General features: G+C 40.4%; 2 protein-coding genes across 3 annotated transcripts; one reads left to right on the forward strand and one right to left on the reverse strand.

Moving 5' to 3' along the window:
* Positions 1-696: 696 nt before the first annotated feature.
* LOC140312839 (serine/threonine-protein phosphatase 4 regulatory subunit 3-like) lies at positions 697-10004 on the forward strand. The gene is made up of 16 exons (XM_072390669.1): positions 697-1157; positions 1690-1745; positions 2219-2317; positions 2446-3069; positions 4160-4237; positions 4550-4666; positions 4823-4939; positions 5373-5504; positions 5945-6047; positions 6133-6174; positions 6550-6708; positions 6924-7093; positions 7185-7324; positions 7406-7551; positions 7635-7771; positions 7883-10004. The coding sequence occupies exons 1-16, from the start codon at positions 1016-1018 to the stop codon at positions 7985-7987; spliced, it is 2367 nt and encodes a 788-aa protein (XP_072246770.1). The 5' UTR covers positions 697-1015; the 3' UTR covers positions 7988-10004.
* Positions 10005-10580: 576 nt separating this feature from the next.
* Positions 10581-20672, reverse strand: cfap36 (cilia and flagella associated protein 36). 2 transcript variants are annotated; one of them, XM_072390684.1, is made up of 11 exons: positions 20343-20672; positions 19851-19915; positions 19617-19718; positions 16420-16534; positions 16247-16334; positions 14241-14400; positions 13059-13164; positions 12747-12928; positions 12487-12645; positions 12111-12203; positions 10581-11818 (listed from the first exon to the last, which is right to left on the reverse strand). In XM_072390684.1, the coding sequence occupies exons 1-11, from the start codon at positions 20446-20448 to the stop codon at positions 11735-11737; spliced, it is 1260 nt and encodes a 419-aa protein (XP_072246785.1). In that variant the 5' UTR covers positions 20449-20672; the 3' UTR covers positions 10581-11734. The 2 variants fall into 2 exon arrangements, with proteins under 2 accessions (XP_072246785.1, XP_072246786.1); XM_072390685.1 differs by lacking the exon at positions 12111-12203.
* Positions 20673-21810: the final 1138 nt, after the last annotated feature.

The raw sequence follows: 21810 nt of genomic DNA on the forward strand, positions 1-21810 counted from the left end.
ACAACAATCCATTTCGGTTTCATTTTAGTGATGAATGTAAAAAAAGCCTGTCCTCATACAAAGCTTTAATTCTGCCTGTCTCAGTGGCTCAGATGCAGACAAGTAATAAGCACATTTCAGCCAGGGCACTCCCAAATAATCTCATTATGGGGTTACCATTCCTCACACCTATGGTATATTCATGAAACCAGGAAGTTAATTATAGATTTTTGTTATAGAATTAATGGGTATTTTCTGTAGTAACTCTACTTTCAGTCTGACCCTAATCTCTGTTCAACACCAAATGAAAAGTAGCAAATTATTTACTGGTATGTATATTTTCCATTGAATTTATGAAGGTGAAACACTGCAAAGATGGTTTCCAGTACTGCTTTGAGCTTTGTCAGCTGATTGAAGTTTTTGTTTTATTTGAGGCAGGATTATACCAATAATATAACATTTATTTATTTATTTTTTTCATTGAAAACAAACATCTACATGTTTCAAATAATTCATTCAAATTGCAATAGCTAATAAAATAAAAAGCTACAAAATTACATTTGTTTTTAACACATCTGTATTTGCTGCTGCTATGACTTTGCTTGCCTCTAAGTGGCGCGTTGAACTCCTGACTTTGCGGTTCTGCTATTGGATGATACTGCCTGGAGGAGTAAACCCCGCCCACCCCGCGGCAGTTAGCGCTTGATTGACGTCGACGAAGAAAAAGAACACAAGATCGGATTACAAGATGGCGGTCTGTGGACGTTAGCAAGGAGGCCGTTACAGTTGTTGTGCTCTTTTTGAATTTTACAGTTTAACCCCAGGCCTTCTCTTTAGTTACTTTATGTTGTAAACGGAATATGTTTATGAAGTAAAGACAATAATACATATACTGCTACTAATAGCTTGACTTAGATGTGCATGTTTTGTAACATGCAGGTGGGAACAAAGTTAACAGGTCGAGGAAAACACTAGACGGGGTGAGGTGATAGCTTGTTAGCAGCCAGCTAGCCTGCTAGCTCCTACTCTATTAGCCATGTCGGACACTCGGCGGCGAGTGAAGGTATACACTCTGAATGAAGATCGGCAGTGGGATGATCGGGGTACCGGACATGTTTCGTCTACATTTGTAGAACGACTGAAGGGAATATCATTATTAGTTCGGGCCGAATCGGACGGTAAGTTCCACGTTAGCATAGCTGGCTCTACGTTACATTGGCTAACGATAGCATGCTAGCTCCTGTTTGTTCGGACAGAGCGTTTTAGTTGATTATTATTCGTTAAGAGGGGTTCGTTTGTGTATATTGCCTTTAGCATTTGGAGGTAACGGTCTCAGACTGTTAGTAGATTCAGCATTTGTCTCATCCCTCGTTTTTAAAGAATAAGTAACCTGATCGTTGGGCTTAGCATGCTCGTTTGTTTAACAGACGACGTGATCACAGTAGCATGGGGGCCCCTGAAAGTCTCGTCACACGCGTACAAACTTGTTACTGGTCGTTATAATACAACATATCTATTTACATACTTATCACAAAAATACTTATATAGTATTGAACAAGGCTATTGTTACAAGTTTTTTTGTTAAATTTACGAGTGGTTGTTTTATTTAGTTTTTCAAGTTATTATTTGAATACTTCCTTTCCAGTCAGATTAATTAATATGACCTCTTAATAATTTGTTCGTAAAGTAAATATGATAATTGTCTTTCAGGATCATTGCTTTTGGAGTCAAAAATAAGCCCTAATACTGCATATCAGAAACAACAGGTAAATATTGAACAACTTCATTTTAATTGGTTAATTTCCTACAGATTCTCAGTCTTCTGAATGTACAATTAGGTGTTAATTACTTTAAAACTTGATTAAGCTGAACAGTATTACATTGATCCATATCAGATAGTTTACTCTCAGTGCCTTGCCTGGTCGTAAACCTTGAGAACAAACAAGGTATTACACTAAACTTGAATTTAAAAACTTTTAACAGTGAGGATTGAATCTGAAATGATTTGATATGGGTCAAGTGTTTCTTTTGCATGTTGTTTATTCAAGGCTATTTCAGAATAATTTTGTTCCCTGTTTCACATATTTACAGCTATAAGAAAGCATGTGTATGTTCAGCTTATTATGAACTCCCTCTGTAATCAAGCCATGCTATCCTTGTCTGTGGCCAAATGATAATGATTCATGTGAATTAGATAAATGTGTTTGTGTAAAGTTAGATGTGTTTTTCTTCCCTCCAGGACACACTGATTGTCTGGTCAGAAGCAGATAATTATGACCTTGCCCTAAGTTTCCAGGAAAAAGCTGGATGCGATGAGATTTGGGAGAAGATTTGCCAGGTACTGTCAAACAGAGAGGAATGATGCTGCTTTCCTACAGCAGAATTTTTTTATGACCATATCAGAATCGGTTAATGTAAGTGATGCTTTATTTTTCATTTATTGACTGCTAACCATTTATTGCACAGGTTCAAGGCAAGGACCCTGCTTTGGACATCACCCATGACCCCATGGATGAGTCCGAAGAAGACCACTTTGATGAGATCCCGGAGACCGGTCACTTGGTTGAGCTCCCTTCTTGCGAGTTAAGCCGACTTGAGGAAATTGCTGACCTGGTTACGTCTGTCCTGTCCTCGCCCATCCGCAGGGAAAAACTTGCCCTGGCCCTGATGAGTGAGGGCTACATCAAGAAACTTCTGGGCCTCTTCAGAGTATGTGAGGACCTGGACAACAGGGAAGGCCTGCATCACCTCTATGAGATTGTGCGGGGTGTCTTGTTCCTTAATAAAGCAGCTCTCTTTGAGGTGATGTTTTCTGACGACTGTATTATGGACGTGGTGGGTTGCCTTGAGTATGACCCAGCACTGGTTCAACCAAAACGACACCGGGAATTCTTGACCAAGACGGCAAAGTTCAAAGAAGTGATTCCTATCACAGACTCTGAACTGCGGCAGAAAATCCACCAGACCTACCGGGTCCAGTACATCCAGGACATAATCCTGCCTACGCCCTCGGTATTTGAGGAGAACTTCCTTTCCACACTCACCTCCTTCATCTTCTTCAACAAGGTGGAGATTGTCAGTATGCTGCAGGTAAGGATTCAAACCAAGTGACTAATCAGGCACAATTGTCAACAAAGAATCGTTGTAGGTTTCTATAGACCAATTACCATGGTCATTGGAATTGGTTACAGCCTGATTATTCAATGTTTTCTTGAATCTGTTATGTAGTTTGATAGTACCTTGTGGTGCCCCGCAGTGTTGTGGAATTGTTTGCCTGCACTGTTGTTTGCTACAATAATACAACGCACTGGATGAGAAACCAATAAATGTATTTTTGTCATTAAATGTATTATTTCTTAAGGGGAAGTGTGACACATCAAAGCAAGTTCTGATATGTCACATTAAAGTGAATGAACATTTTTTAATAACCAACTGAGATGGATAAGATTCATTATAGTTTGGCTGTTTTTTTTTTTACACACTGTTTGAAAGGTCAACAAGTGAAGTTTGTTTCTGTCAAGTCAAGTTTTTGTAACGTGTACCACACAAGTGTTTCATTATTCCAATATATTACAGTGCTTTTCATAGGCAAGCATTTGTTGCCTATTGTCTGTTACAGTCTTGTCTCTGGGATTTCCAAGTTATTAAGTAGGGCTTTTATTCATTCATTTTTATTATAAGTAACTGCAGTTAACACTCAGCTTGCTTTTTCTGTTAATATCTTGCCATTGTTAGGTCAGCATTTATTGTATTTGTGTGTTTGTGACTGCTTCCTTTTGCTTAAAATCTAACAAATCACCTCCTGAGTTTTTGGGCTGTCCTATTTCTTTTTTTTCTATATCAGCCTCAGAGTCAAAATTTGCCCACATCAGATCTGTGGTGTTTGGGATTGCAACAATGTACCTTTTAATGTCAATAAATAGTCACAGAAGGCTTATGAAAAGTTATGTGCATTGACACTAAATGTTTTTGCCATTTAAAACAATGCAGTGATGGAATTATGACGTTTCTTTCAGCTGCTTTTATACGAGTGAATGGAAATGGTTAAGAAGATTATGTGAAATGATTGTGGTACGCTCACGTAATTGTCAAGGGCGTATCCAGGAATATGTTGTCTTTCTCCTTGTTTTTAATTTCTTAATTGTCTTTTTTCCTAAAACCCGTTTTGACTATGCCACAGGAGGATGAGAAGTTCCTAACTGAAGTCTTTGCTCAGCTCACAGATGAAGCCACAGAGGACAGTAAAAGGAGGGAGCTGGTAAGTCAGGCGCTCAACACCTCTCAAAGCGGAATATTGTGTCGGCATTTTTGTTGAAACAGATATTTAAAACCTGTACTGTTTTTAGAAGTTACTTTAATTTCTCTAAAAGTGAAATAATCGTGTATTGATTCTTTTGTATCAAATGGCATCTATTTCATATGGACTGAATATTAACTTGGGTTTCCATGATCATTTCTGATTTGAGGCACATCTTCGTTCGTTGGTTAGTCGGACAGAAAAAAAGCTTTTCACACGAATCAGTAAATATGGTGAAGCAACCATTTGTTTTTTGTTTTTTCCTCTTTACAGGTGAACTTCGTCAAGGAATTCTGTGCTTTTTCACAAACGCTTCAGCCACAAAACAGAGACGCTTTCTTCAAAACTCTGGCAAATCTAGGAATTTTACCTGCTCTTGAAATTGTCATGGTACGTTCTGGTTATTGTATGAATGTGATCATTTATGTTTTTCTGACATTTTTCTACTTATGATTGTAGATGTTTGAATGGGAAGGAGTTTGTTTGTTTGTAGAATTATCTCTGTGTCATTTCATGTGACCTCCTCCTGTTTGTTCCTTTGATCAGGGAATGGATGACCTGCAGGTGAGAGCAGCAGCCACTGACATCTTCTCTTACCTGGTGGAGTTCAGCCCCTCCATGGTCAGGGAGTTTGTCATGCAGGAACCACAGCAGACCGATGATGTAAGCATCTAAATATCACTATAATGAGCTTTGCTTGATTTTAAGATTGAAGTTTTCATTTAAGTTCAGGCAGCACTTTGTGGGGTTTGGGAAATAAACATATCTAATGCAGATAAAAGGATATTAGAAATTAATTTGACATTTTTAAAGTTGATTTGTACCACTTGTTTTGGTGTGTTTAAAACTGAGACGTATAGTATCGTACGTATGGGTTTGTGTTGTAATCCTATGAGTATGACAGACCGACAACTGAGGATCAGCCAGCTAAACAAGTTTTGGGAGTTTTGAGCTTCAATTTTTTTTCTAAACATTCACAAAAGATGTTTTGAAATGTTTATTCCAGTAGTGTAAAAGTTCCTTTTCATCTGAATACACTTTGTCCAAAATCTACACCCTGTTAAGTGCATCTTTTGTGTGTGTGTGTGTGTTGCAGGATGTCCTGCTGATAAATGTCGTGATCAAGCAGATGATTTGTGACTCTGACCCAGAGTTAGGAGGCGCTGTCCAGCTGATGGGTCTGCTCAGGACGCTAATTGACCCCGAGAACATGCTGGCTTCCACCAATGTAAGTAAAACTATCTTGGTTTGTGCCAGTTGTCAACTGAAGAAATGATTTTTTTTTCCTCAACCTTTTCTCGTTATTGATTAACACAAGTGAGTGTTTCCTCATTCAAAACAACCTTCTTGTTAATTTTTAGTCTGTGATGTCACTGCTGTGGACTTGCAAGCTTGTGTGGGTCTATATGCCACTTATCATTCCTGCTTTTTCCCCCTCCATCTTTATATGAAGGATCTATTTGTACTATTTTGTGGCTTAAGCTGATGCCTGAACTTGACTTGTAACTGTTGTAGGTTTCTTTGTTACCTCTCTCGGTCTTGATCATGTCCCCTGAAATGTCCAGATTTTTGGTGTTTTTCACGTGCATTGTGGACCAGCGGTAGATTGCAAACTTGTTTGTTCCGTCCAGCATCAGCCACACTTCATTGTCATGTGATTTCTTTTAGAAAACTGAGAAGACAGAGTTCTTGAGTTTCTTCTACAAATACTGCATGCATGTCCTGACCGCTCCTCTGTTGGCCAACACTGCACATGACAAGAACTCTAAAGGTAAGTTGAGCACGTTGAAGCACAATATTTCAGACCGTAGTATTAGAATAGATGTTGTCTGATTGTTCTCTTCATGGCCTATCAGATCAGCAAGAAGGATCAACAAAGATCAACCCTGTCTGTCCAGGTAGACACCGTTTAACTCATCAACCATTAACCACTCAGATATTTGTTTGTGTCAGAGCTGGCTGTAAATGATCATTGTAGCAGACATTTTAATTTTACATAACCTGTTATCCCTTAGACAAACCAGAAAGACTGAAATGAACAGCTCTTGAGTTAAGCTTTAATGACTGTGTAGCTCTGATTGAACAGATGCATTTGATAGGTTTCATTCTAATGAGGCGAAATACTGTGTACAGATGTGTGTCATAGAAATGCAAATTGCTTTAATTTCAGTAGCAAAGAAGTCTGTATTTTGTATTTGAAAATGAAAGGTGTGGACTTTGACATGTGTGCTCGTAAATGACCTGACCTGACCTAATGGTTTTTGTTTGTGTAGACAACTTTCAGACAGCTCAGCTGCTGGCACTGATCCTGGAGCTTCTGACCTTTTGTGTTGAGCACCACACCTACCACATCAAGACTTACATCATGAACAAAGACCTGCTCAGGAGAGTGCTGGTGCTCATGAACTCAAAGCACACCTTCCTTGCTCTTTGTAAGTCCTTTCATTTGCACCCACCGTACCTTCGGTGCTTCCCAAATTGCTCTGTTAATGGTTATCCTGTTATCTGATCAAACCTTATCTAAAACATCAGTGTTTTTTAGCCACACTTGATCTGTGGAGCTGCTTTATACTTCCAAGCTTGCACTTACAAACACACTTCAGATTTAGCATAATTTTTACCAAGTTGCTGTCTGTTTTTGTCCAAGGTGCCCTGCGTTTCATGCGCAGGATCATTGGTCTGAAAGATGAGTACTACAACCGCTACATCATCAAAGGGAACCTGTTTGAGCCTGTGATTAATGCCCTGCTGGACAACGGCACCCGATACAACCTCCTCAACTCGGCAATCATTGAACTCTTTGAGTTCATTAAAGTGGTGTGTGTGAATACTCAAACTCTAGATTTATGAAGTGTTCATCCTACTTATGTTCGCATAAAGCTTATGTTTTCCCATCATGTCTCTCCAGGAGGACATCAAATCTCTCATAGCTCACATTGTGGATAACTTCTACAAAGCACTTGAATCCATTGAGTATGTTCAGACTTTCAAGGGTCTCAAAGGCCGATACGAGCAGGAAAAAGACAGACAGAGTCAGAAGCTCAACAGGTCAGTTGCTTTATTAGATACACTTCAAATCCCTGCTGTGAAAGAAACGGGGAACTTCATTGAGCTGTTTTCCCATTTTAGATATCGCAGAGATGCGCGGTCAATGGACGAGGATGAGGAGTTGTGGTTTAACGAAGACGATGAAGACGAAGATGGAGAGGCAGTGGAGAAGAGGATGGAGGATGACTTCTCTGATAGCTACGGCAAATACATGGAAGTCAAAAAAGGTAAGCTAGTCTGGTATAAATGTATGTGTCCTGGAAATCTTTTCCCCCCTGAATCGAAACATGACCGCAGTCTGTTATTGAAGGAGCTGCCAACGGAGCTAATGTTGCCAACAACGGAAAAGCTGCCACAATCCCACCTGCCTCACCAGCCGTCACTCCGAACAACAGTTCATCTTCTTCTGTCAAAACAGTCGCTCTTCCTGCCACACCTGTCGTGAAGGTAACCCGTTCTCACCAGAATTAGCAAGTGATCACAGCGGCAGCAGAAACAGAACTTGTTTTGGGTGTGTTTGCCTTTTGTCAGCCTTTTTTGTTCCTTTGTCTCTTTTAGCCTGCTTTGGTTGGTTTGGTGGACTACCCCGACGATGAGGACGAAGAGGAAGAAGATGAGGAGGAAGAGCAGTCTCCAAGGAAGCGATCCCGTATGAGCTCTTAAGACTAATTGTCCTCTGCTGTTCAGTCATGGTGGACGGACACCGAGTCCCTCCCATCCCCCTCCTCTGGTCGTCTCATTGGTCCTCGGCCTGTCTGTGCCACCTGCCAGTCTCACTGAGGAGACGACGAAGATGAGCTCCTGCCTCACTCAGTCCCTCCTGAACTCTGCTCCTCTTTTCTCCCTCAGTGGAAAGAGATAAAGAGCTTCTCCTCTGGAAAGACGAGACAGATCAGTCTGTTCATTCAGGCTGTTTCTTTCCCCCCCTTTTTTTTTTTTTTTTTTTTAAACTTCTTTCTTTTACCATCAGCCTCCTCTGGGAGATCCCCCACATTTTATTTCTTCCTTCTGAGGAGAACATCATTGAACTTTTGCCAACTCCTGCCTCTTCTTTTTCTCACCCATGTTCTGCACACCACCAAGAGGCTTCAGTAGAAATCAGAGGCCAAGGTGAGCCCCCAACTTCACTGTGTTGCTGTTGCAACAGTAGCAAAGAAGCTGCAGCACTACAGAAGCCCAGGATCCCTCACTTTTCTTATTTTTCTCCTTTACATCCTTTTTCATCCCGAACCAATGAGCTCCAGAGGCAGAGGAAGCCAGAACACAACCAGCCAGTGTGCAAACTGTTCAGCTAGCCAGTCAGGCTAGCGGGACTAGCCGTCATAGTAATAGCAAGCTTGACTGGCTGAAGCCATGTGTGTGCTGCCCTGCCACAGAACCACTTAGTTTTGTTGGAAGATAGAGGGATATAGGCAACATAGAAAAATAAAGGAAATTATTGGAAGGAGAAAGACGTGACGAATCAACCAGAATGAAGACGCAGCTGTAATGATAGTTAGACCCAGAGGAGCAGGACTCAAACCTTAAAAGCCATGACACCGGTTTGGTCAAGGCGCACACACAACACAGTACCCACAGTGTCTCACAAGACTGCGTTAGCCAGAAGTCCTGTATTTCATGAATTTGTTAAAGTACTGTACAGATGTTTTTTTGTTTTTTTTTCCCTTTTTAATCATTTTCCCTTGATGTGGTTTTGAAAGTGGAGAGGGATACCCACCTTCTTGTGTTTTTCTTTTTTGTTGTCAGTTGCGCAAAAGGTGGGGGTCACCGCTCACCCTTTCAGTCCAGTTCATTTGATTCAATGTAAAACGCAGAAAAGTTGCAAATGTTGGTTTTAAAAGATAACACATTAAAACTGCAGTAAAGTCATTTTTGCAGCCAATGTTTTGAGGATGTCTGGAGTTTTGTATTTTAGCAAATTTAAAAAATTTAGCGCCCTCATTTTGATCCACAGCCCAGATTTAGATTTAACTGACCGACACGAGCTGTTGGTGTGCATCAAATAAGATTCAGAGCCCACACTTATCACAGGAGGTCAAGTTTCAGCCCTCCTCTCAGGTTCAGTTTAATTTGCAGGTGAAGAAGAGCAACAGAAGGTCTACAATATAAATGCCAGTTTTATCCAGTAAAGACCAACTTTGTCCACTGGGTTAAATTTTCTGTCCAAAAAAACCTCTGCAGATTTGAAGAAGAAAAAAAGAATCAATTGATGAGCTGTTTTTATTAGTTGTGATAAAAAGGATTTAACCCCTGCAGTTGAGGCAGCGTAGTTTCTCGGTCTAACACAGGTTTGACTGTCAGAAGGCAGCGAGACGCTTCATGTGTTGTATCTTCTCTCCTGGTCTCCCCACAAGTGCACAAAGGCAGATGAAGGCATTCAAAACTTGATTTTAAAAAAAAAAAAAAAGAAGAAAAAGCCAGATCACAGACTTATCTATACCATCTGATTCACACAAGCAGCAAGGTTGGAGCACAAGTAAAATGATTATTGCCAATGTGCTTGTCAGGAGCTGAGCAGTGAATTGTCTCTGCTTCTGTCTGTTAACATCACCCAGCAATGACTGTTTCTGCTCTCCTTTGATGAATTTGTACCAAGTGCATTTACTACCACTATCCATTCTTAACATTTGTATGAATTTATTTGATAAGTTTTGAAATTAAATGTGACCCTGACATTGAACTTGTGAATCCAGCTTTGTTTTGATATTTTACAGATTGGCAACTAGAGCTTCATATCTTCAATCTTCTAAAAAAACCTGATTTTTAGAAGATTTTCTTTTATCCAGTCCCACAAATCTAACCAATTTGTTTTTGCTATAGTTGAATACCATTTATAAAATTTATTTTAGCATATTGGCAATTCTTGATTGTTTTTAGTGTTGATTATGTTGTTGTTGGTAGCCCAAAGATTTGGACTCTGGATTTAGAGGTGTACATGTGTTGGTGGTGCTTTTTTTTATTAATTTTATTTTATTTGTCCAAGATTACAACAGAACCCGACCAGCAACTATTCATCTTTAAGGACCAGTCATTCGACTTAAAAGTTCTGTATAAACTCAAAAGTGTAGTCTGGGTTGTTTCTATAAAATGTGATTTTATTAAACAGCATACAGAACAATAATTCATATATATATATATATATAAACTGGTGCATCTTGATTGCTCGAAGTGAAGATTGCTGACTGCTTTGAAGATAAATACTGCATTCCACATGGAAAGCAACACACAGTTCTCTTGGCCCCTTTGCAAACATGTGACAGTGTCCACTAAACAAGCGTGAGGTGCTACAATGTGAAAGAGGTACCAGCTTCTTCCCTTTGGGAATGCAAACCGTGAAAAGCAAGACTGTACATATAACCCAGCTCAGTGTTGCCCAATCCTGGTCCTCAAGGCACACCCCCTGCATGTTTTCCATGTTTCCTGCTCCAGCACACCTGATTCAAATGAATGGGTCAGGTCTTTAAGCTCTGCAGAAGGCTGAGGATGACCCATTCATTTGAATCAGGTGTTCTGGAGCAGGAAACATGGAAAACATGCAGGGGGACCAGGATTGGGAAACGCTGACTGAGCTAACATAACCTTCACCATAACATACGACCACCTCAATCGAGTCTTTATTTCATCATTCACACACTGAGACTTGGACGAGCTGTGCCTTACAGTCGGATTCTTAACATGTATGATACTTTCATCTGTTGTCTACAGTGAAATGGCCCTACGACTGTGTCCTAAATCACTCCAGAACTTTTAGTAATGTGTGTTTTTCAGACACTTGGGAAATAGCTGTATTGAAAGTGTCACATTTTTAATGCTGCTTTCAGATTATTCTGTCCATGAAATCTTGTTTCACCTGGAAATTTTAGATGCATTTACTTGAAAAAAACCCCCCAAAAACAACATTGTGAGCTGTTTAGCTGTCCGATTGACTTTTGTAACTGAAGATTTCGAGCAGGCAGTGTATAAACTGTCAAGAATGATACTCTTTGGAATTTGAAAACTCCAAACTCGCCACTAAAATGAATGTAGTGCATTCATTGGAGTTGTGGTGACTCAGGAGTAATTTTGGACACTGGCCAGAATATATTACAAAGAGTAAACCGAGCATATTCCCTGACTGATGTGTGTTTTTCAATTTGCTTGATATTTCTTTGCTTGATACTTTCTCTTGTTAAACAAATGAAGCTATCAGATCTTTAAATACTTAAATGGTCTGTACATCCAAATCCTAAAAGATGCACCTCTTTCCTCCACAGACAGCAATGACAAGAACTCAGCAGAGAAGGTTTCTTTCTTTTCATCGCCCCTTTGAGGAAAAAAAACCTGACCTGTGTTAAGTGTAAAGGAAGCCATGCGTTTGATTACGGGAGTAAAGAGAGAATAACAACGGGATTATAGCTTTTGGAGGGGAAGTTATTTCTTGATCACTTCCTCTTTCAGCTTGTCAGCCAGGTGTTTTCTTTTCTCCAGCTTCTTCTTCTCCTCAGCAGATATCTCCTGTGTGAAAAGAACAGACCAGGCAGAGGGGTTAATAATCCACGACTCCAGGTAAAATGTCAAGGAAGTGAAATGGAAGTAGGAAAGACTACCAGGATTCAGCCAAGCACATCTGTATATGTATTAGCAAGAAAATCACGTCCCTATGTTAAGAGCTGAAGAGTCAGTACTTGGTAGTTTTTGTGAGAAAGTGACAGAGACGGAGCACCACACAGCAAAACCAGATAAACACACAAAGTGTATATATATACGTGTGAGTATACGTGTTCACATCAGGCAGCTGATGGATCACCTTCTGCTTGGAGGAGTTAGCAGAGTGTTGTGTTTGAGGAGGAGCGGGAGGAGGGGATCTGGCCCCGTTCCTCTGGGGCTGCCCGACTGCCTCCTGGCAGGTCAGGTCAGACACAGGCAGATGGAAATGACAAAACGAAAACCAAAAAAACAAGTCAGGAGAGAAAAGGAAACAAAAATGAGGGGTAAGTGTGAGTTAGAGAAAAGGAGGTGAAATAAAGACAAATAAGAACTCAAAGATGAAAACACGTGTACTTGATAAGGACAGAACTCACAGGTAATATGTGACCAGTGTGAGTTTAAATGAGCCAATATGATGACAATGTTCTGTATTTAGAGCAATTATTTCAAATATAGGGTGGTGACGGTGTATTTACCACAGTGGTGGAGGGTGCTGGAGCAGGGTTGGTTGGAGCCTCCTCCGGTGTGGTCTGCTTCGGTTTCTGTTCTTTTCTCAGTGCGTGCAGCTTGTCTCGCTGCTGACGGAGATACATCGCCCTCTGCTGGAGCTGCTCCTGCTGTGAGGCTGACAAGTCCTGCAGCGGAATGGAGGTGACGGTCACACAGGGCATAGGTGGGCAACTCAAAACACCTTTTTTTCACGCAAAAGACGAGTTTGTAGCAGGATTAGACTCACAGTGTACGGCTTAGAGAAGCCAGCTTCCCTGTGCGCCTCCTCCAGATAGGCCTCGGCTGAGGTCTGGCTGCTGGTGCTCTGCTCCTTCGTGTGAGAACTGTTGCGGTTGGAGGGCTCACTGGACTTTGCTGGAGGTCTCAAAGCTGGAAGAACTTTGGACTGCACGCTGTTACTGCCACCGTCTGTACACACATGTTCAAATCACCTTATGTCTCCTGTATGTTTAAAATGACCTTTGATAGGTACAGTGAGATGAGCAATATTAGAAATGGTGCTTGTGTCGGAAATGGGTTTGCTCCTTGTCCGGTTTACCTGATTTGGGTTTAGAGGTGGCACTGCTCTTAGCTGTGCTTTTCTCTTCTCCACCTCCTGCGGCAACTGTCTTGTCCTCTTCATTTCTGGCAAGGCTGGTTTTGACCTGGAACAGGGAATCCAGAAATATTTATACATGCTGAATATATATGCTCGTGTTTTAAATCGATCAGTGTTGAATAGCAACTCTGTTACCAGAGGAGTATCCAGGCTATGAAAATGAAAAGTTCTGTTTTGATGAGCCAAATCTTAAACTTCACACCCACTGACTCAAAGTGTGTTCCTGTAAATATTTTAAATATACTTCTGTGTCCCGTTTGCGTTGGGGCTTTGCAAATGCATTTCTACATGTTATAACAGCATCATGGGGGAGGTCTCAGATATACGTGGAGCAGCCTGAGCTGTGGGCAGCTCTTGGTTGTGTGGGTGATGTTGCTGGTGGTGGAAATTAAGATAATGAAGACTGTCCAGTGCAGCTGCTGTCTGTGCTTTTCGCTTGTGCTTCTTTGGGATATACGGTTCTTCACACTTCCTCCTCTTCGTTAGGACATCTGTTGTTGTTAGCACCTCCTGGCTTAACGTGCTGTTAATAAATCAGCATTTGTCCAAGGTGTGGAAGCAATCCACAGGGAAATCTATCTGTAGGTGACAACAGTCTGCAGCGAGTTGTGTCTGTCAAATGTCCACATGGGATTTATCATGTTCTTGGCTTTCCAATGTCACAAAGAGTGAATAGTAGATGCAAAAGAAAAAGCCCAATAGTACAACCATCAAGTACATACTAGAGTTTTTTTAATGACGATGCATTGTTTATGAGCTACGTGTGCAACAACAATAGTTTGTACTGTTCCTACTCTTTGTGCCAATTCGAGCCCCCGTGAATTCACATGCTCAAGCACTATAGGTGTGACATCATTCAAGTCAGTGCATAGACTGGGCTTATATGATGCATCGTCACAGTCTATCATGTTTCTACAGTGTTCATAAAGACAGGCGGGACTGTTAGTAGCAACCATTCACCCTTTGCTGCATTAGAACTGCATGGAAAGAAACAACACTTTTGATCATGATCCTACTAAATCTAGAGATATTTTGGTGTCCTGGACAAAAAGCCTCAGATTTTTTAAAAGACTTGGGAGTTTGACTGGTCGACAGGATTTTGCTCCTGAAGCTCATGATTACCTTGGGAGTGTTGCTATGTTGGCTGGAAGCTGATGTGGTATTCTGGACTTCGTCACTTTCTGCCACTGGCTTATCAGAGCAGCTGCTGGAGGTGGAGCCGACCTCCTCCTCTAAGAGCAGCCTCCGGTACATTTCTTCATCATATTCCTCTTTTGACTTTCTGAAGATAAGCAGAAAAAAAGCATGTGCAACATTAGAACTGATGCGAGGCAAACAGGCATCAGCAGGTCACCACGCACAGATCTTTTAACTGGACTTATTTCATTCAAATTTCCTAAGTGGAGACTTCTGCAACGCATTTATTCATCTGTACAAGGAAGGAGAGAGAAACATGTAGTTACTGGTGCTGTTAAGAGTTTTATAGCATCCTGACTGGACACAGGACTAACCAATATGTAGCTCATCAATACTTTCAGACTTTGAATCACACCTAAAACCATTACTTAACAGTTCTACTGTTCTTGACAGAAGCATCACGAGAACTCCTGTTATCTCACATTTTGTACTTGAGAACATCTTTATTACTTTCATCCAACTAAGGTTCTTCCTTTGTTTCATTGTTTCAGAGTATTGACCTATGGGCATTACAGAGTTGCAGTTCGCTCGTGGACAAGCCAGCTGTAAAGAAGCACTGTGTCCACCAACACCAGCTAATGTCAGATGCTGTGCTTGAGAAGAAAGACTTTGAATTCCCTCCTAGCTGACTGTCAGATCATATTATGGTGATCTGGAATGGCCTTGAAGCAGGATAATGCAGTGCTGGTATGTCCCCAAGGTGGCCTAGTAAGACAAAGGAGATAGAAATACTATTTTCTCAGTTGCATGTTGAGTAGCTATCCTGCTCACCTATATTAGCTGACCATCACCTAAAGAGATTAACTGAAGTCCCACTGGATTCTCTGTGCTCTATTAGGCCTGGCTTTCACTGGGAAAATCCCATTAGAGAGCTGGGATAGCAGCTTTGAGATGCCGAGGCACATACTATTGATACATAGTAAAAACAAAAAAACACATCCCTACCAAAACTAAAGAAAAAACAAAACAAACATCCATGTCCTATAGATGTAATTGTTATACATTACTTTATTGATGGCACATGATATCAGGTGAGTTATTGTTTCTCTTAAAGCTCCATCACGACGCATTTTTGTGCCTGTCAAAAAAGACGGTGAGTCCATCAATCGATACATTTTATATGCCTGCATTTTCCTGTTTAAGATTAAGGAGGTAGCATCTACAAGGTGTACACTCTGGACAGGTCGCCAGGGCTCACACAGAACCAATTAGAAAAAAAACATGTGAACACTTACATCTATGGTCACATTAGGAGCACCAATTAAGCCTAGATGCGTGTTTTTAGACTGTTGGAAGAAGATGGAGGGACCGTAGAAAACCAATGCAGGCACAGGGAGAACATGGAAACAAGCTGAGAGTATGTCATAAGACTTTAAAATCTTTGCCTTAGCTGAATATAAAGATGTAACTGTGGTTCTAATTCAGTGAAATATCTGGCCACTGCAAACCTTCAGTTTTAAAAATACTTAGGCTTGATTGTAGTTTTTGAACTAATAACAATGGTTTTGGTCAACTCTCTAAGCCCAGGATGGAGTGATGGTGTCACAGCAAAATGCTGTAAATTGGAACTTGTTTTGGTAGAGGAGGTGGGCAAACAGACAAAAATGTCTCTGTTACACAGCATTTGCTGTAAACATATTCACAAACATTCACTGAGGGAACAAACTTAGCATTTTTAGCATTGAGATGGCTAGCTCTGTTGGAATACTTCTGCGCGACAGGAGATATTGAAAATGGTAAAACACAGGAGATGGAGGAGCAGAGTTCTGTCTGAAATCAGGAGTCAATTGGCAGGCTTATAGTTGTAGTTAGAACCTGCTGATTCAAATGCCCTTTTAAGGGGGAACAGACAACATTGTGCGTATTTGCGTGTTGGAGAAAGAAGATGGTGTGATGAGACAGAGGAAGAAAGCAGGAGGGCAGGGACTTACTTGAGAACCTCCTCAAGGATTTTCATCTCTTGCTGCTGTAACTCTGTCATCACATCAAATCCATCAGTCAGACACTCTGGGAGGGCTCCTGCACACACAGACATATTACCTGCAACACTCACTCTAAAAGTGTTTAGACATGATGAACATGTATGTGTGTTAACTCAGCCTACCATTCCTTTCTTTCATGACCCTGAGGGCTTGAAGCTGCAGCTCCATGTTCTTCTGAACCATCAGTGAGCGAAAGATCTGGAAGTCATCTGTAGCCAAAACTGGCTGGAACACAGACTGAGCGACGAGAATGTAAGTAAGTATAAGTACAAGCTGATGCCAAGCCTGTAGTCAGGACCAAATATCCTAATGTGGATTTGAAAAGTTGCTTAATGATGTAATATCTTTTATGAGAAATACATGCAGAAATTTGTGGGGAAAAGTAGTTATATAAAAAGATTTCATTTTACATTATATATAATATTATTTTTGCACATGATGCACAAACTCAAGCCTTTCAGGACACTAAGTCCACAGTTCTTCTGACTTAACGGGAACCTTTCTCACCTGTGTGTATTTTGATAATTTTCTCAGCACATCTGTAACAAAACATGCCGTCATGTCTGACATTTTAAGTTGTAGTCTTTAAAGGTGTACCAACTATGACGCTAGAACAGCTCTTAATGTTTCTGTCCAGAAACATGGCTCTTGCTACAAAGTTCTTGCTACAAATTCTGAGACTTTAAGTCACTGGGCCTCCTAACTTGCAAGTTGCTCTTTAATGTGGCTTCACTTTGATTTTATTCAGTATGATCTCAAGAAGGTTTGACAGAAAGACAAAAAGGATACCGACTGATTTGAAAATCTAGTTATTAGTTATAGCTAGTTATTTTTGCCCTGCAGATCAGGACAGGATGTACTGTCCGCACCGTAGTAATTCAACAATCCCGACATAAACTGGAGCTATGTTTTCAAACTTAGGGATACTTACGGCTAATCTTTTACACTAGCTTCCTGTTTCTATTAAGGTTCAATCCCACATCTTAGCTACTGCTTGGCAAGTCTTTAATACTGTGCTCTTGGAGCTTAGCTTCACTCTTTCATCTACTCACACTTTAACCTTGCTTTTTGCGTCTCTCTTCTCCTATCTTATTTCTACCTAACCCCCCCCCCCCCCCCCCCCCCCCACCACCACCACCACCACCACCACCACACACTCAATATCCTCTTTCTTTAATTAACTTGATCGCATAAGGTAAGGTAAACTCAGCTACACGGCAAACTTTATCTCAAACTCCCTAAACCTTGTCTAATATTTGCCCACTGTCAAACTAAAACAGATCAGTCAAAAAGATCAGTGGAACACTAACTTAAGTTGGATGTTATCATCAGAATAAATAAAAACTGTTTACTGAGCAACCACAAATGCAACAGTAAAGGCTGCCACTTATTGCATAAACTAAACCAGCCCAAAACTGTACAATAAGTGGTATACGCATTGTGAGATTGGTTTGAAACTCTTCTTTTAATCTGCAGTAGAAGTATCATATTTACTACTGTTAAATTGCAGCAATGTAAAAAGTACTTTGAATCTTTATGCATAAATTCCAGTTCTACATTTCCTCTGTGTTAGTATTTGGGTGTAGATACAATCTAAAACATGCTCTCAAAGGACAGATAATCCAGATAGTCACTAATTTTATGCTTCAACTATAACTAAACCAAACAGATGTGACCCAGGCAGTTTTCTATAGCTGGCACCATAAGGAAGATATTTGTTTAACATTATTGCAATTAATAAGCCAATATTTCTGCATTCAGCAAACCTCAACCTCAGCTTGACCCTGTTAGAAGACAGTAATTATAAGTATTTACCTTAGAAGTAATTAATGAGATTTAAGTCTCTAGAGGATTGCAACCAAATCCAGACCTCCGTCTCTGCCAATCTGGCACAGTTATGTTAAACTTCATTCTCAGTGCCAATAAAAATCTATGGATAGGTTGTTAAATCTGAAATTACCTCAAAGTCTCAGTCAGCCAATACAATGCACCAGAAATAAGGATGTACTGTACAACTGTATTTCCAAAAAATGTCAGGATGCTGCGGTGTAAACAGAAAACAACCCTATAAGTCACATATTACAAAGACAATAAGTAAAACTGTTTTAGAATGAAAATATCCTCATTTTCTACTTGATGCCAGTAACATGTTTGAAAAGAAGCTGGGACAGATCCGGTTTACCACTGAGGTGCATCCCCTCTTAGCCTAGAGGGTGCAGTGCTTATGATTTCCCCCTAATAATGTCAGATTTTTTATTATTCAGAACACTGAATTGCCTTCTTCGCCTTGTCCCTTGAATACAGAGAGTTCTTTGGTTTCTTTAATTTTATAATGATATTAATAGCAGATAATGGAATCTCCAACGTCTGTGCATTTTTACATTCAAGTCAGACAAAAGCAGAAATAAATATGCATTCTAAGTTTGTTTGTTAGTACTTTTAGTACCACCATTCTCAAACTTTGCAATGTACTCTTACATGCTGGGCATCCCAGGCTAACACAATGTGAGGACTCTTGCAGTGAAGGGAGATTAATTTTGGCTGCGATAAACTTTGGTGCGAGGCATCTCTCAACTCTACATCACTGTGGTTCTGCACAAAATCAACCCGACGTCCAGCATAGTTACGTGTTCAATTTCAGATCTCTGAGTAGGTGTGAAGCCTCCTAACCTCCACGGTGCAACACTGGTGCTTCACAAAATAATCCACAGTGTTTAACTCCAGTAAGTCCATGCACATGCAGTCCCCTAACAACTTTGGTACATGATCATTAACTTGGCCTTTCAACCCACCAAGCATACATCTGATTCTTTAAGTTGTTGTGTAACCACTGCAGTAACTGCTATCATATACCTTCGCTCTTCAAAAATATGAAAAACACACAGTGAGATGACATGGCTATCAAGTCTAAGGTTTATAGTTTATAAAAGTTTATAGTGGAGTTCAGTCCAACTCTAAAATTCATTACAACACAGTTTTCAGTCTTTTAGGATGTTTTAAGCAACTAAAATCTTTACCATATTTCCATGGACATCACTGAGTTAGCCTGACTCAGACTTGAAGAAACATTATTCTGTGGCTTTCACAGTGTGGTGAACCTTTTTGGAAACAGGGTTGTAGATTATGTCATGGACTGGACTGTTATGTTGCTTATATGACAAACCTGTGTGCCTTGAAGAAGGAGAAAGAGACCAATTAAGTTTGGTACCGTGTAAAAAGTGGACATAATGAGATTATGCAAGCAAATCCCATCCTTGATTCTCTAGTCAGGTTAGCTGGCAGGCTGACAGTGGTGTGCAAGGCAGGGAGTTTAAAATACCTGGAGAGTTTGGGACTTGGCAAAGGGAGATGTGCATGCATCCAGAAACTGCTGCTCATCGATGCCAACTTCCTGCATGTAATTCTCTAACAGCTTCTCCACCTGCAAAGACAAAGCAGTTTCCAGTAGTTCAGCTTGATGAGTCAGCAATCTTAAATCCATTAATGAGTCATTTAGAGACACTGCAGGTAAAGGGGACAAGTTTTAAACATCTGGTGTTGGGTCTGTACTCACCAGTTTCTTATACTGCTGGTGGATCTCTGTGTACGACAACTTATTTTCATCCTCGTCATCAAAAACTGAAAGAGTAATCAGTTAATCATCAAAATTCAGCAATTATACTGAGCCCACACGAGACTTTTGGCTACTCCATTATAACTCATCTTTACCATTTGACAATAAATTGCGTCTTTGAGCGTTTTTGACAACAAGGTTTTGCTATTTTGCCAAAGGTGCCTTCTTTGTGGTGTCGCTTGCTACCTTTAATCTCACATGTGCCCTATGTAGGGAAAGGGAAATTAAATTCTAACTCTACGCTAAAACAGGCATTAAGAGGAGGGCTGATATCAGGCCCTAAACCCTGCAGAAATGCACAAATGCAGCTGCCTACGTCGACAACATCCCAGTTAGAGGTTAGCGCTAGCTTAGCCGCCGCCCTAAATGTGCCCAGCGCACAAAGGGCATATTATCAGATGTACAAGGCTGAAAATGGGCGATTTGTTTCACCTGTGCATTTGTTTTCCATAAAGTCCGTGACAGGAATGACCCATTCGGCACTTCCCAGGTAGCCAACGATGCTCTCTACAATCCACTCGTTGTCATCCTCAGCCATGTTGGCCGACGCTGGGTAACAACAATACGGACACAGCGCTGTTCTTCAGCTCCAGCTCCGCGACAGCTCAAACACAGACGACCCAGGCAGAGGGGAATATACATGTGGTTAATTGTCCCTCATTAACACGCTCCCATGAGTAAACTGTAGCTGTTTTCCTACTCTTCGCGAGACGAGACTGTCTTCGAGAAGAAACGCGAAGTCATGAATTTGAGTCGAGAGTGGTGACGCCAAATCGGTTGCTACGGTAACCACTGCGTAAGTACGCTGCTCTCGGGACTTAGACAGGTATCAGCCCCGAGAGAACTATTGATGTCTTAAAAGATTACTATCATGTTTCCTCAAGTTTATTTGCAAAGTTTGCTCATCAAAAGCCAGTTCTCTTAACCAAAATGCAGCTAATTCAACATCCAAAAAGACATATGTAACTCAAAGCTATTCAAACCTAAAGCAAAGGTACTCTAACACCCATGTAAAAATATTTACCTACAGTTATAAATCCTGCATAAAGTCCAAGAAGCTAAATAAAAAGAGAAAGCAGAATTAATAAGGCGAATGATTAATAATTTCATATGTCATAAGGAAACATTTTGTTGATTAGGTGATTAATCAGCACTAATCAGCTGTTGTGGCTGCAAAAGGTGTTTCTAGTTTGAACTGCTGTACAGTTTCATATACAGGCACTCCAGATAAATTTGAAGTGTCTTGAAGTGGAAAAAATAATTAAACTGACAACCTTCACAAAACTGTAACTGAACATTTTCTTTATCTTTCTATCTCTTTACCCCTGAACTTCTCACAGGGAACGATCAGTATCTTGTGGCGCTAAGAGCTTCATCTCCTGACATGTAATCCTGACTGCACAAGTGAATAAGAAATAATGATTGGAATAAAAAAAGGTAGAAATCAATGGTTTGATATTTAACTGTGTGTTGTATTGAACAATACTACTATATTATCAAACAAATAAAATCCAAACCCTAAAAGTGCTACTCATATTAATTATCTTTGAATAGAAAGTATAGTATTGCCCTTTGAAATGTAGCAGAATATGGAATATACTACCTTAAATGTTTACCAGTGAAGTACTTAAGTAAGTCTACATAGTTGCTTTATAACAACCGCTTATTAGCCTTTCTAAGTAGACAAATAAAACTAACACCACAAAGAGATTATGCATTATAATTATAACCACTTTTAGGATGGTGGCACATCTAGTAATACAAATGAAATCCTCAATTTTTTCGCATTGGCTTAAAAGTTCTTTGAATAACTTGAATCCCTTTGTGTACTGCTCTGGAGAGACTGTGAGCGCATCCCCAGTTTGCAGATTCTGCAGTTGTATGAATAGCTCAGACTGGC

The sequence above is a fragment of the Leuresthes tenuis genome, unplaced genomic scaffold (genome assembly GCF_036924035.1).
Source record: "Leuresthes tenuis unplaced genomic scaffold, fLeuTen1.0.hap1 SCAF_8, whole genome shotgun sequence".
NCBI lineage: Eukaryota > Metazoa > Chordata > Actinopteri > Atheriniformes > Atherinopsidae > Leuresthes > Leuresthes tenuis.

Excerpts from the sequence above, each read along its gene's own strand:
- LOC140312839 (XM_072390669.1), top strand. The coding sequence starts at position 1,016 with ATGTCGGACACTCGGCGGCGAGTGAAGGTATACACTCTGAATGAAGAT. Across the intron at positions 3,070-4,159 it reads AGATTGTCAGTATGCTGCAG|GAGGATGAGAAGTTCCTAAC; the intron begins GTAAGGATTCAA and ends ACTATGCCACAG. Across the intron at positions 7,772-7,882 it reads CTGCCACACCTGTCGTGAAG|CCTGCTTTGGTTGGTTTGGT; the intron begins GTAACCCGTTCT and ends TGTCTCTTTTAG.
- cfap36 (XM_072390684.1), bottom strand. The coding sequence starts at position 20,448 with ATGGCTGAGGATGACAACGAGTGGATTGTAGAGAGCATCGTTGGCTAC. Across the intron at positions 19,719-19,850 it reads ACCAGCAGTATAAGAAACTG|GTGGAGAAGCTGTTAGAGAA; the intron begins GTGAGTACAGAC and ends TTGTCTTTGCAG. Across the intron at positions 16,335-16,419 it reads GGTCATGAAAGAAAGGAATG|GAGCCCTCCCAGAGTGTCTG; the intron begins GTAGGCTGAGTT and ends CTGTGTGTGCAG.